This window comes from Bison bison, unplaced genomic scaffold, assembly GCF_000754665.1.
Source record: "Bison bison bison isolate TAMUID 2011002044 unplaced genomic scaffold, Bison_UMD1.0 scf7180017864524, whole genome shotgun sequence".
Lineage (NCBI taxonomy): Eukaryota > Metazoa > Chordata > Mammalia > Artiodactyla > Bovidae > Bison > Bison bison.
In genome coordinates, this window is record NW_011495075.1 from 2,161,786 (window position 1) to 2,177,622 (window position 15,837).

Here is a 15,837-nt window from a genome sequence, read left to right on the forward strand (position 1 = left end):
AAGATGAAAACTGTTAACTTATGAATAAGTTTAAAGGAAAATACACTGTCCATAAAAAGTGAATCCAGAGAGGCATTCTAAATGTATGCTCAGTCGCTAAGCAGTGTTCAACGCTGTGAGACCCCATGGACTGCAGCCCGCCAGGCTCCTCTGTCCATGGGATTCTCCAGGCAAGAATACTGGAGTGGGTTGCCATTTCCTCCTCCAGGGGATCTTCCTGACCTAGGAATCGAACCTACGCCTCCTGTATCTCCTGCATTGGCAAGTAATTCTTTACCACTGCACCACCTGGGCAGCCTACATTCCAAGTGTATACAAAGTTAATTAATGAGGCAAGTGAAGGCAGAGATGTATTTATTGCTTATTTATTTTTTAAATGTTATTTAATAAAATTATTAAGAGACTTCATTTTAAAGTAATCATCATTCAAGACTCTATGCTTACAGGTGATGAAGGTGTCACATTTAGATTATTCTTTGATTTGAGTGAGTGATGGTGACGCAGTTGTATCTGACCCTGCAACCCCATGGACCCACCAGGCTCCTCAGTCCATGGAATTCTCCAGGCAAGAATAGTGAATACTGGAGGGGGTTGCCATTTCCTTCTGCAGTTCCTTAGTTTGCTGCTTTCTAAAAAGCTACAACAACTAGCTACCCTCACGCGATTAATACATCACTCTCTAAAGACACAACGATCTTATTTATGAGAAGAATAATTTCTTGATTTGGAAAACAAAAAAAGGCTTATTTTCTTCTCCGTTAAAAGAAAAAAAAAAACGGAGCAGCAGATGCATCCATCTCAGATTATTCACAGGGACACCCAAAGTTCGACCTACAATAGTAAGTTAAGATGTTGGGGTGGCCATCAATGGCAGAACCGGCTGTGCTGCTGCAATTACAGCATAACGGGAGAGCCCGGCTGGTACCTGCCGCCCCATCCTCTTCTTCACTGGTGGGCGCTCAGGCAGCCAGATATTCTTTTAGGTGCATTTAATATTTGCAGCAGCAGCAAATTTGTCTGGGAGGCAAGTCCTCATCTGCCACTCACCCAGAGCAGATTGTATTAAATTTTTATATTTATTGACATTTCATTACCATAATTGACTGCACTTGCTTCTCTAGGAGAAGGCACAGGGCTGCCTCCTAAGCAGGAGAACGAGTCCCTCGAGGAGAATTTGCAATTAAAAACAAGGCAGAATGGATTTTGTGTGTGTGTGTGTAAATATGATGAGTTGAATTTTCAGCTCTAACTAGAGAATACTGGGTGCACAGAAACCTTTTTTCGAGAGTGAGAAAAATTATGAGTCAGTGGAAAGACGACCCCCACAAAGGTGTCAATCAGTTTACAGAGAGTCAACTGCGCATGAAAAAGCCCCAGTTCATGCGTGTCCTCGGGAGGCCCCGCATCCCACTACACCATCCTCCTCGCCTGGGCCAGGTGCCCACCTCTCCCCCTAAACTCACACATCAGCAGCTAAGTGCTCCTGTGCTTCTGTCTCGGACAGTGTAAAAGGAAGGGCCAGCACACAGGCAGCCTGAAGCCTGAGCTGGAGGCAGAGAGGCCCAGTGGAAGGATGCCATGACCACTGCAGGGTCACCCGCTGGGCACGCCCAGGGATGCCCCAACCTTCACTGGACCAGGTCCCACCAGGAGAACTTCCTACTCCAAGGACATTCTTCTTACTAAACAGGGGTAGCTCAGCTCCAAATCCCTTGGGGACTGCACAGGGTCTAACTACTCCTAATAAGAAGAATGTAAATCCTACAGGGACAAAGTGGGGTAGAAGAGGGAATGGCAGCCAGGGTCAGAGGTGGGGGAAACCCGGGGCAGAGCAGGAGGGTGGGTGGGGCCTGTGGAAGCCTCGGAAAGGCCCCGTCCTTTTGTGCCCTCCTCTCAGCGAGGTGTTCAGCTGGATAACAGTAAGGGGCCACCCATTCCCATTGTCATTAAGAAATGAGAACAGCTGGGACAACACTGCCAAGTTAAACTTGGAATCACCAGCTGAAAGCATCGTCACTACAGCTTAGAATGCACATAACACGTTAAAAAAAAAAATCACCAGCCAGCCCTACACCTGGAGAGTGTACCAAAGTAAGCCACAAGTACATTGCTACTGGAGAAGGGAATGGTGACCCACTCTAGTATTCTTGTCTGGGAAATCCATGGACAGAGGAGGCTGGTGGGCTACAGTCCACAGGGTTGTAAAGACTCAGGCATGACTGAGAGACTGAGCATGTGATTCTTTTTTATTATTAAGATGGGGTTAATTCAATTCTGCAATGTGTGTGGTTCTAATAGGTAGGCAGTAAGTTACAAAGGAGATCATTGGTAGGACTGTTCATTGGTAAGACTGATTTTGAAGCTGAAACTCCAGTACTTTGACCACCTGATGCGATGAGCCGACTCATTTGAAAAGACCCTGATGCTGGGAAAGATTGAGGGCATGAGGAGAAGGGGATGACAGGATGAGATGGTTGGATGGTATCACCGACTCAATGGACATGGGTTTGGGTGGACTCGGAATTGGTGATGGACAGGGAGGCCTGGCGTGCTGCAGTTCATGGGGTTGCCAAGAGTCAGACACGACTGAGCTACTGAACTGAACTGAAAGTTACAAAACTAAAACTTCATAGTTGCAAATGAAGTACACTGTAACTGAAAGGACTCTAAATTCATTTTTTAAAAAGATGGGTAAGTTAAAACTTGTGAGGTGTATGTAGATCAAATAGGTATGAAATAAGTTCAACTGTCAGAATTTCATACTTGGAAACATAAACACACTCTAAGAGAAAGGAACTGAAATGGTTTCACGGGACTCTAAACTAGCGAGGTGGACTTCGGGAAATCAATTGGCATACCGACAACTTTATCGCTATATATTTATATGCAGGCTAATGTGAGAGCTCAAACATGCTCATGAAGTGGGGGCTCTGATAACCTCTCCTTCAAGGATAATTTATCAAATCACATGGCTCTGAAGGAGGAGCAGTGATTTATTCCTGAAACAGCGCCCAGATCTGCAACTTCTTTACATTTTATTACAAACATAATTATATTTTCATTGTCGAATGTGGAGTTTGCACTCACCGCAGGAGCAGCTGGCCTTGTCTTTTATGTACTTAGTAAAATTAATTTATTACTGCCTTACCTGGAATCTTTGTGCCCATTAAATTCAAGGGAGATATTGAAGAAATACTGTAAGTGGATGTCCCCTTTGGATAAATTCCGCTCATCATGAAGGGAGCAACAGTTTTAGCTAAATTGCTTTCCGTTCTGATAGCTGCAATTTTTGATGACTTGTATGCTGGAAGATGCCTGTCTTTTTAATACGATACATAATAACAGAAGATAATGAAAAAGGTGCCAGCAGGCCCTTCCCATAGGAAAATGTTACAGCGGCTGTTCATTAGCGAGAATGTGCAAACACTTAAAAGTGGAACCACTTCAAAATCCTCTGTTGCTATTTTATATATGCACTTTCAGCCATACGTTTTGTGTGCATGTGGTTTAAAAATCCTGATAAGAAATGAATTCTTATAGTGATAAGATGCTAAATACTGATATGTAGAATTGATTTGGCGATGCTTAATGTTACTGACAATCATTTTTTTCCTTTTGGCTTAAAAAGGCTATTTAACGTACCCTTAGAGAAGCCAGAAGAAAAGACAGAATTAAAATAGCTAACTTCAGGGTTAAGTAAGAAATTCCGTTGTGATGGAAAACACGAAGTAGCAATAATTGATACTGAACATGAGAAACGCCATCCACTCCTTGATCATTCTTGGTTTGGAAAATCGGAGGAAGAGGGCACTTTCTCTACTTTTTACATGGTAATTGCCTTTACCAGGGTCAGCACTTAGTGCAAAATGAAACGTGAAATGAGGAGCATTTCTAAGAGCAGGAATGGAAGTGCTCTGAGAAAGAACGGCACAAACCCATTTGATTTCTGGAACTCGGAAGGACGAAATCAAATTAATTTGTGGGCTGAGTCTTGTTCTTCTAATGTAGCTCCCCGTGGGGCCCGGGAGGGAGGGGGTTGGGAGGCAGGCTGTGACGAGGCTCTGAAAATGGGTCCACTCCTTCCACAGACCCGGGTCACAGGCTGGAAACGCTCAACGGAAATTCAAAAGATCAGGAAATCAAACCCGCTGAGGCTTGATCCTAGAAAGCCTTTTTCTCAGGAGCTGTGCAGGAAGCAGGGGCCAGGCAGTGATGATGGCTGATCCGATCTGCAAAAACTCTGAGACAGTGCTTGCCTTTAACTTGATTGGGAACATGTGATTTATCTATAATTCAGCAAATGATGTGGAAACAGCCTTTCACTTTCAAATATGCACTGCCGGGCTTTCACAGCACATAAACATTTATGGTTGGAAGTAAAAGATCACGGTGCCTGGGTCCTGAGGCCTGCAGCAGCCCCCCGGATTAATCGGGTCTCTGCATCCCTCCCATCATTTTAACAACCCACAGAAAACAGAAAACGGAGGCCAAGAACCAGGAGGGACATTCCAGAACGCGGTAAAGCTGGAATCAGGTTCACTAGGCAGACTTTCTCTCCTCCCAGGTGTCCAGAAGGCCAGGTGTCTTTCTTCCCTCAAGGCTTCGCTCAAATCTCACCTTCTGAATAAGGCTCAGCCAACCCGTCCCGTTAACACTGCAAGCCGTGGGTCACACAGCAACACGCCAGGGGAGGACACTGATTCCCCTCTACACGGCATGCCCCCGCCCCTTTTTTTTTTAATTCAATAGCACTTTGACTTCTCACATTTATTAGGATTATTGATTACCGTCAGCTTCTCCTGCTGAAGCGTTAAGCCCCTTTATCGTTTGACTACTTTTCTGTTTTGGTCACTAATATATGCCGAAGCCACAGGACAGTGAGGGAGGGGCCCTGCACGATGCTCAATAAATACCCGTGGACCAAACAAATACCCATTCATAAAGGAGTAGGACCTCACGGCAATTTCCTGTTTCCATCTTCCTTTTCGATAATGACTGGCTGTGGGGGAGTGGGACGAACTGAGCAAGTGGGACTGACATACACACCCCGGCCTGTGCAAAACAGATCGCGAGTGGGAAGCTGCTGCAGAGTGCAGGGAGCTCAGCTCGGTGCTCCGAGATGACCGGGAGGGGAGGGGAACGGAGGGTGGGGGGGCGCCTACGAGGGACATGTACACACAGCTGACTCAGTTCCCTGTACAGAAGAAACTAACAGAGGAGTGTAAAGCAGTTATACTCCAATTAAAAAAAGAAAAAAATAAAGGTGGAAGGGGGGAGAAAAAAACAGTGACTGACTCTTGAAAATGAACACTGCCTTTCCTTCTCACTTGGCTGCCTTTAGGCCAAAGATACAGATGATTGACATACAGTATTTGAATCAGTCTCTCCCACCAACATGATTCCAAAATAGCAAGATTTCATCATTTCCAAGTTTTTTTTTTTTTTTTTAATAGCTAACAAACAAGTGTGATAGATTCATGCAGAAGCTTGGGGAAGAAACCCAAGGTACCAACCATTAATCCCGACTCAGCAATTGTTTTGACCCTTCAGAGCACCACTTGCAACCCCAGCAGGCCGGCAGGGGTGGCGGTCTGGGCCAAGTTTCACTGTAACCATCCGAGCGGGAACAGGGCGCCCCAAGTCAGCGTCTCTAAATTATATGCAGCCAATATATATCCCTTTCAAAGCGCAAAAGAGCTTCTGACCTAGTTGAATTCCTGCCATCCTGCACATGCTTAATAAAAAGACACTTCTTTTTTCCTTCTGGCGTCTACACTCACTTGTTGCCCAGTAACCAGGAAGATGGAGCCCTCCTTTCCGTGAACCACTTGTCGGTAAATGTGGTCGAGAATTAAGAGCTCACTCCAGCAGTTCTGAAGCAGCTTCATTTGGTCATCTACCTGTAAAAGAAATGGAAAAAAATGACTGTAACTCACTACTATTTTTTATTTTGCATTTTTTTTCCACACAAGAGAACCTACCATATAAGCCAGGAAAACCACCAACGGTCACCAGATGAATTCACACCCTCCCTCCTGAAAGTCCTTCTTTGCATTTGGACAAATACGTTTCAGGCCACAGAGAAATACTTAAGCAAAGTATCTGCAATCAATGAGCTGCTAGGAAAAGGTACTCCATCAGATGGGTCTACTTGTCATCAGTAGATCTATTAGCGTTTGCTCGTGGGAGGGACAGGCGCCTCAGACAGTCTTCAGTGGACCCCACTTGAATGACCCTGGATAGGACTTCCCTGGCAGTCCAGTGGTTAAGACTCCGCCTTCCAATGCAGGCAAGTTGGGTTCCATCCCTGATCCAGATACTAAGATCCATGTGCCTCGGGGAGAAAGCCTGCACATCACAGTGAAGGCCCAGCACAGCCAAGATAAGAATAAGACATGAAAGAGGAGGAGGAGGAGGACGATTCACATCGCCCAGGCTTGTATAAATGGCACCCACTCCAGTACTCTCGCCTGGAGAATCCCACGGGTGGAGGAGCCTGGTGGGCTGCAGTCCACGGGGTCGCAAAGAGTCGGACACGACTGAGCGACGTCACTTTCACTTTCACTTGTATAGTATCTAGAGGTTAATGCACTGAGCCCAAGCTGAAACCGTATATGGATATTAGCGAGTCAGGACTCGCCGGGTGGCTCCGGGGTAAAGACTCTGCCTACAGTGCAGGTTTGATCCCTGGGCGGGGAAGATCCCCTGGAGAAAGGAATGGCAACCCACTCCAGGATTCTTGCCTGGAGAATTCCATGGACAGAGGAGCCTGGTGGGCCCCGGTCCCTGGGGTCGCAGAGAGTCGGCCTCAAGTGAGTGACCGAGCACACACACACATCTGCAAGCTGCCAAACCGCGAGGATTTATATGAAAAGCAATCAGCACAACAGTTCAAGTGACTTTCGAATTTAGAGGCCCAGGGCCGTTGTCCTCAGTCTCAGCTAGTCCACGTCACACTAGACCTTGACCAGAACGACCACCAAGCCCCTCTTGACGCTCAGCTGCACTTGCTTTAAGATTTGGCCAATCCTCCCACAAACTGCCTCCACTTCAGTTTCGGCATCTGAAACGTGGGCCGAGAACAGCACCTCCCTCCCACGTCAGCAGTGTGGAGTAAAATGCAGAGGGCTGAGTCACAGTGAGTCGTGTAGGCACACGATGCCACCCCCTCCCAGGGGACCGCATTCTTCACACACCTATGCAGGTACAAGCCACACATCCACCGTCAGACGTGCAGGGCATATGGATCCATTTCCAGGACTATTTGTAACAGCTTCTCTTCATTTTGCAACTGTAACCAGCCAAAGAAATTGGTGGGCCTGAAGGTTGATACATCATGCTTTTACACAGATAACACCTAACATTTAGATGTCCTGTAACGGCTAAGAAGGGAGGGGTGGAGGAATAAATGAGGAGTTTGGGATTAATATTACACACGACTACATAGAGAATGGGCTTCCCTCGTAGCTCAGCTGGTAAAGAATCTGCCTGCAATGCAGGAGACCCAGGTTCGATTCTGGGGTTGGGAAGACCCCCTGGAGAAGAAAATGACAAGCCACTCCAGTATTCTTGCCTGGCTCCTCTGTCCATGGAGTCGCAAAAGTCGGACACGACTTAGCAACTAAATCACCACATGTAGAATAAATAAGCAACAAGGATTTACCGTACAGCACAGAGAACAATATTCAATATCTTTAACAACCTATAATGGAAAATAATCTGAAAAAATATATCAATGTATATATAATCACATCAGTTTGCTATACACCTGTAACTAACACAACTTTGTAAATCAACCATACTCAATTTTTTTTAAAAAGGTGCTAGAATTTTCTAAACTATTTTTTTTTTTCCAAATTAATTTAACTCACTTTTAACACTCATTTTTAAGTGAGTATTCAATGAGATTTGGATGGCTGGGGATTCTTAGGAAGTTTTCACTCATACACTAGCAGTTATACGAGCTTGTTGTTGTTCAGTCTCTAAGTCTTTTCCAACTCTGCAATCGCATGGACTGCAGCACGCCAGGCCTCCCTGTCCTTCACTAACTCCTGGAATTTGCACAAACTCATGTCCATTGAGTTGGTGATGCCATCCAATCATCTCGTCCTCCTCTGTCGCCCTCTTCTCCTCCTGCCTTCGAAGTTTCCCAGCATTAGGGTCTTATCCAATGATATAAACTTAGGACTATTTCCGTGAGTCTAGGAAACAGTGAATGTGGTCAAGCCAGCACTGAACTTAGACTAAGGATTCCGGGCACAACTGTGTACTTTCCAGCTCCAAGAGCTTGGCCAAGCCACTTAGTTCTGTAAGCCTTATCTTCTCACCTAAAAATACACAAGTAGCTCTTGTCATGAGGGGTGAGACAATACATTAATGCAGAAACAGTGCCAAACACGAGGCTCCCGTCTGGAAGAGCGTATTGACCCTACTTAGAGGGAAAAAGGCAACTGCAGAGATCGACGCTACTCTGTGATCAGGAAAACAGACCCAGAAACATCTCCATCAGAAATGATCTGAGCTGGTGAGTCGGCTCTGACCAAGAGACCTCCACTCCTTGAGTAAACATGTGAAGAGTCGGCTGCTTGTTGAGAGTAAGGGTCGCGTCCAGGGTGTAACGGTGAACGAGGCAGAAGCAGGCCCTCCCCGTGGCAGTGACTCCTCTTCAGGGAGAACGCTCACCAACTCTGGTGCGTGGGCTCAGGAGAGCAGAAGCTCAGATCCTGCTTCACAGGAAACCTTGGGTGCTGTGAGTACAGGCTGGGCGACAGCAGCTGATGAGAACCCACCTCACAGGCCTCTGAGCACAGCTCGTCTAGAAGGCGTGGACCTGTCTTCACATCCACCCCTGCTCACATCCAGAGGCAGGAGGGGGACAGACTGGCTTTGGAAATCTGTTTCCTGGGCCCTCAGCTTCTTCGGACCTGGAAGAGGAAATGGCAACCCGCTCCAGTAATCTTGCCTGGGAAATCCCGTGGACGGAGGAGCCTGCAGGGCTAGTCCAAGGGGCTGCAGAGAGTCAGAAAGGACTGAGCAGCTACGCACAGCTTCGTCAGGAGTCGCAGTAGTGGGTGAGATTGAGCACGTCGGTCTCTCATGCCAGCACTTCATTTCCGGCTTTGTACTTTGTGCTGTTCATGTCGTCACTTCTTCTGATTCCACCAAGGGCCATGCTTGTTTACCTGTCTCCCCGCTTTTTAGCTGGGGGTGCCCAGAAACAGCAGCTCTTGGGGGGCCCAGCGCCGCGTCGGCAGAAACGCTCGTGAGATAAACAGAGGAACACAGGACTGATGGAGGTGCCCTCACTCCCGTAAGTGCCTGCTTGTGGCCTGAGTCCCTGGCACTTGACAACAGCCAGAGCCACTCCTCAGGTGCTTGCGGAAGGCAGGGCCCTTGAACATTCAGATGACCCCACACGCGGGCTGGCGGGTCTGGACCCACTGCTGGCGCTCGGTAAAGATTTCTTGACCAATTGTCATTTTAACACCCCTCTCAGGCAACTGATCCCTTGTTTTAAGGCTCTCTGAGGAGGCTTTCCAGGCTGACATCCCAGTTCAGTATTTCCATAATTGATTATGTGATATTTTATGTTATCTTGAAATTGGCGAGTAGGCAACTTCCCTGGGCTTTGCGTGTCCTAGTTTGTACGCAGCTCTTTGAATGAAAGGACAAGGCAAATATGACTCCTTCCTTATCTCCAGATAAGAGATGTTGGCAATTGCAAAGATAACTTCTCTTTAGAAAACAAGCTTACAGGTGATACGGCGGTGGGGGTGGGAAGGAGAAAAACTATCTCCTCCTTTCGAGTCAGTTCTCTGGGTACTCATGTCGTCAACACTTTCGGGTGGACGAACGGACTATGATTTCCAGGACACATCAGAACCTCGCACTAGCTGGCAATGCCACCTCACACGATCCTGCATTATCAGCTGTAATAAAAGGGAGGGCTTATCTCAGAAGCTGAGCTGCTCCGAGGGCAACGACTCAGGCTGACATTATAGATGAGCGTGTGAACGAGCACAGGCCTCACGGGGTTGCCCGCACACCTCCCCACAACCCAGGAGGTTAATCATTAGAAACCTGTGCTTTCTCATAAGTGCAGTCAGGCTGGCAAACAATTAGAAGAAGAAAAATGTGTGGATCTTTCTCAAGCCCACAGTGAACTTATCAGAGCCTCTCTGATGCCCCCTTTATCTTCTCACCGTCTGGCCACGGAACTGTGAGTCCACGTTCCCTCTCCCAGGGGCCTTTATTTGAAAATCGCCGTCATGAGTCACTGTGGAGCAGCTTCAAGAAAGGCATTTTTAGGAAAATATTCAACTGACATGGGTCAGTAATTGAAAGTCGACGAAAACCCATTTCCCATTTCTGATCATTAAATCTGGTGCGTACCAGGCCTCGAAATAGAGACTCGGGGGAAAAACGGAGGTGACCACACCCTGCCTTCAAAAAGTCACACTCCAAGGAGAAGCATCGGAGAGTCCATCTGTTATTATAACCCCATGTGTACTGGATGCCGGGGCCATCTCACCCTGCTTCTTTCTCTTTTTTAATTTAAACTCTTTAATTTGTGTTGGGGCAGAGCTGCTTAACAATACTGTGATGGTTTCAGGTGAGCTGTGAAGGGACTCAGCCCTACATACACATGTATCCATTCTCCCCCAAACCCAACCCTGCTTCTTTCTTGGGGGTACTCCCAGCGGCTCAGGGAAGCTTAGAAGGACAGTGTGTTTAAGCAGGTCTTAATGTTGTAGGATCATTTAATAATACACATTCTTTTTTCTCAGTAGCTTCTATTAAAAGAACTCGGAATAAGAGATTTAAAAAGCAGTGTGACGATTCTAAAGATAACACGTATACACGGCTATATTTAAAATGGATAACCAACAAACAAGGACCTACTGCATGGCACAGGGAACTCTGCCCAATGTCATGTGGCAGCCTGGATGGGAGGGGAGTTTGGGGAGAATGGGTACGTGTGTGTGTGGTTGAGTTGCTCCGCTGTCCACCTAAAACTACCACAACACTGTTAATCGGCTCTACTCCAATACAAAATAAAAAGTTAAAAAGTTCATTATGATGACTGCAACATATCTTAACCTATTTTCTGCTATATAAGCCAATAATAAACCACTTATTATTTATATTGGGCTTCCCTGGTGGCTCAGCTGGTAAAGAATCCGCCTGCAGTTCGGGAGACCTGGGTTCAATCCCTGGGTCGGGAAGATCCCCTGGAGAAGGGAAAGGCTACCCAGTCTAGTATTCTGGCCTGGAGAACTCTATGGACTGTATAGTCCATGGAGTATAGTCACTGTATAGTCACAAAGAGTTGGACATGACTGAGCGACTTTCAATTATTATATATATTAAGTCAATAATAAACCACTTATTATCAAAAAAAAGATTCTTCAGAATCATTATTAATAACATCCAGCAATGTTTCTGGACAAAAGAAAAAAAAACCGCTGAAGGTGGACTTCCCTTCGTGACAATGATGATACGTATAAAGGAATATTCAGATGCAGGGAAAGGAAAATCACCCCCCAACAAATCAGCAGCAACTCAGCAACTCTTAATGAGAACCTGCTTTGGGCAAGACAGACACACAACTACTCAACCCCTTTACTGTCTTTGTAGAGAACACTGACGGTTATCTGCAGCCTCTATAATAAACTGCTACAAAGTCCAAGAAAAAATGATTTCACATTAGCAATGATTAAACAGGCACGAACAACACCACCGTACAAGAGCAGTAACAGCCAGTCAAACTCCCCTGCCAATTGCTGCAAAACCCAGCAGATTTATGAGCAGAAGTTCTTCCTCTCTCAGAGGACAACTGAAGTCACTCTCGCGTGCTTGCTGGACTGTGCGGCCTCGGGTGCGGAGCACAAGGACTCACCTGGCAACCCTCAGCCCCGGGCCTCAGCTCTTCTGCCCCTTTCTACGTTTCTCCAGCAAAGCAACAAAGGATTTTTTTTCTCTCCTTGGAATCGAAACTCTCTTCCCGGAGAGGGAAGCAGGAGGCAGAGGGGTCTGACTGTGGGGTATCTGCCTCGTGCTTCCATTCCCACCAAGTCCCTTCCATGCAGGTCCCGACCAAGGCTCCATGGAAGTCAGGACCCAGGTGAGTCCCCGTGCTTCTTTGTCAAGTAATTCATCACATGAAAGGTGTCGGTCGGTCAGTGCTGTCCGACTCTCTGCGACCCTGTAGACTGCAGCCCGCCAGGCTCCTCTGTCCTTGGAATTCTCCAGGCAAGAATCCTGGCACGGGGTTGCCATTTCCTTCTCCAGGAGATTTTCCCAACCCAGGGATCGGACCTGGGTCTCCCGAATTGCAGACAGATTCTTTACTGTCTGAGCTATCTGGGAAGCCCCCAGTTCATCACATTCACAGGCACCAGAGCGATCTATTGCAGTTAGGCTATTCCTTCAGACACAAGACTCTTCCACATTCTCTAGATTCCCCTCCGAGGACCTCTCCCGAAGCAGACCTCCCTGACCAGTGCTTGGGGAATGGGCACCACCGATTGGTGTGCCCACTGGCCCGGCCATCCAGGAACTGAGGGGTCGAGTGGCTGCCCAGGCAGCCTCAACCTCTGGGGACGTGGGCCACCTCCACACGATGGGGTGGGGGGGGAAAGCTGGGAAACGAACATGCAAGCTGTCAGCAGAGGAGGGAGACAGAAGATTCAGCAGAGCAGCCCCTGATCTACCTCTTGAACATCTCAATCCAGGCAGGAGATGCATCAGGGGCCCGAGACCTCAGGAACCCTTAAGGGGACCACCCAGAACCCTGGATCCAAGAGCCGGTGCCTGTGACCATCACGAGCCATCAGAACAGGCTCAGCAAATCCTCAGTTTGGAAATGAGGGATCCTGTGACTTCTGCAGCAGGCTTTCCATCCAAAACAAAAACAAAAACAAAAACAAAATTCTTTTCAAAGGCAGATACTTCTGAAATTGCTTCGTTTATCAAAAGTATTCAGGTTCCTGGTACACATTAATTCCCAGGAATGCTGAAGTCAATACTTTTTTTTTCTTTGTAATCTTTTTAAAAGATTTTTTAAAAAATGTGGACCATTTTTAAAGACTTCATTGAATTTGTTACAATATTTCTTCTGTTTTATGCTTTGATTTTGGCCACAAGGGATGCCCGATCTTGGCACCCTGACCCGGGACTGAACCCACAGCCCCTGCACTGGGCGGCGAAGTCTTAACCACTGGACTGCCGGGGAATATTCTTTTACTGAAAGATGTGCTAATGCCAGATATTCAGTGCCACCTTTTTATTTGTATACATACGAGGTAATAAGTGAGAGACATACGTGAGGTTTGGAGGAAAAAGACTGCAGAATGTATGTGAGTGTGAAATATCACTTGAGATCTATTCATCAACATAATACAGTCTAGCCATTTCTTTCAAACAGAATGGTAACGGTATTCTCAGAATTTGTCAAAGGGAAGGAAAACTTTTGCTTAAATTTTCCTCGTGCCCCATTTCAACAAGCTTCCTGCTAAAGTAAGAATGAATTATAAGCTAACAGTGTGTTCATGGCATTTGTGGGCTCAGTGAAGAGTCTGCACCCCGTCGTCCTGGCAGAGCTTTCTGTTCAGGTTTCTGGGTGCGGACACACAGAATTTATCAGACCTGATTGAGGTGAGCGCTAAAATGTAAAAAGGCCATTTTTATTCTGGAACCAACCACATCCCACTGCTTCAAAAGCCTGTTCATACGTAAAGAGATGGGAAGAGAAGGGGTTTCTGCCACTCGTGAAAGGTGAGCTGGGTCCTTTCCGTAAGTGTGGCTTTGACAGGAAAACTCAGCAAGATGCAGTGATTCTTCTCTAAGTTCACAGCAGGTTACAAAGTAGACAAATAGGAATTAGCATATCGGTGCATTTCATAGCCAATCCAGCTCCAGATGTGTGAGACTGGCAGTAAGAAGGATGGTCTGTATGGGGGCACAGTGGGCCTAGGAGTCATTCATCTTGTCAGATTATGGGTATTTCTCAGTCAGCAGTCAGTCAAACAACACAGATGGGTGCTCGGTGCCACTGAGACTCGAATGGAATAAGATGTAATTCTTCTGCTCAAGGAACTTACAAACCAACCAACCAAACGTGACGAGCCCATGCAGAGTGATCAGGGCACAAGGCACCATGTGCGGTGCTGGCTCCGTGGGGCCAGTTATTAGAAAATAAACATAGGTGTCTGTGCGTGTAAAATATGACATCCTACACACCATTACATATAAAATAGACAACAACAAGGATCTGCTGTATAGCACAAGGAACTCTGTGATGACCTGTAACTAAATCAAGGGAGTATCAGACCACCTTACCTGCCCCTTGACAAATCTGTACGTAGCTCAAGAAGCAACAGTTAGAACCAGAATCGGAACAACAGACTGGTTCCAAGTTGGGAAAGGAGTACGTCAAGGCTGTATATTGTCACCCTGCTTATTTAACTTCTATGCAGAGTACATCATGAGAAACGCTGGGCTGGATGAAGCACAAGCTGGAATCAAGATCACCGGGAGAAATATCAGTAACCTCAGATATGCAGATGACACCACCATATGGCATAAAGTGAAGAAGAACTACAGAGCCTCTTGATGAAAGTGAAAGAGAGTGAAAAAGCCGGCTTAAAGCTCAACATTCAGAAAACTAAGATCATGGCATCTGGTCCCATCACTTCATGGCAAAAAGATGAGGAAACAATGGAAACAGTGTCAGACTTTATTTTTTTGGGCTCCAAAATCATTGCAGATGGTGACTGCAGCCATGAAATTAAAAGACACTTGCTCCTTGGAAGAAAAGCCATGACCAACCTAGATAGCATATTAAAAAGCAGAGACCTTGCTTTGCTGACAAAGTCTGTCTAGTCAAAGCTATGGTTTTGCCAGTAGTCATGTCTGGATGTGAGAGTTGGACCATAAAGGAAGCTGAGCACCGAAGAATTGATGCTTTTGAACTGTGGTTTGGAGAAGACTCTTGAGAGTCCCTTAGACTGCAAAGAGATCCAACCAGTCCATCCTAAAGGAAATCAGTCCTGAATGTTCATTGGAAGGACTGATGCTGAAGCTGAAGCTCCAATATTTTGGCCACCTGATGCAAACAATGGGTAAAGACCTGATGCTGGGAAAGATTGAAGGCGGGAGCAGAAGGGGATGAGAGAGGATGAGATGGTTGGATGGCATCACCAACTCAATGGACAAGAGTTGGAGCAAACTCCGGGAATTGGTGATGGACAGTTAGACCTGGCGTGCTGCAGTACACGAGGTCGAGAAGAGTCAGACACAACTGAGCCACTGAACTGAACTGAAACTAAGACAAAATTATAAATCAACTGTGGTGTTGTGCTCAGTCACGTCCGACTCTTTGCAACCCCGTGGCCTGCAGCACGCCAGGCTCCTCTGTCCGTGGGACTTCTCAGGCAAGAATACTGGAGTGGGTTGCCATTCCTTCTACCCAATAGAAAATAAAATGCAACAACCTTAAAAACTTCTGAAGCAGTTTCTACGTGAATAGAGTAAAAGATGGACGAGGACAGAAATGAGAAAGTGGAGACTAAGGGAAAATAAAGGGAGGAGAAGAAGTCGAAGCCAAGGACAACATCGGTCCCCAAACCAGCTCCACAAGGGCTGTTCTGGGCGGGCGGGGAAGGGCCACAGCGGGTCCTGTCGCCGGACAGCACCCTTAGATGGTCTGCGGACACGCGCCACCCAACACGGCTTCCCTACTGCTGGACTCCCGAGAGGAATCTCGTGTGCGTTTTCACAGGAGGACTCTTGATGGCATGCAAGCCAGGCAAGGACAGCATCCCGGCCGCACCGGGC

The 15,837-nt window shown here is 46.8% G+C and overlaps 1 protein-coding gene across 4 annotated transcripts in view; it reads right to left on the reverse strand.

Moving 5' to 3' along the window:
• NR5A2 (nuclear receptor subfamily 5, group A, member 2) overlaps positions 1-15,837 on the reverse strand; it is a 128,727-nt gene that overhangs the window by 45,973 nt on the left and 66,917 nt on the right. For all 4 annotated transcript variants that reach the window (XM_010831079.1, XM_010831080.1, XM_010831082.1 and 1 more), the window contains exon 5: positions 5,781-5,900. In XM_010831079.1, the coding sequence (XP_010829381.1) occupies positions 5,781-5,900 (120 nt within the window). The remainder of the gene's footprint in view (positions 1-5,780; positions 5,901-15,837) is intronic.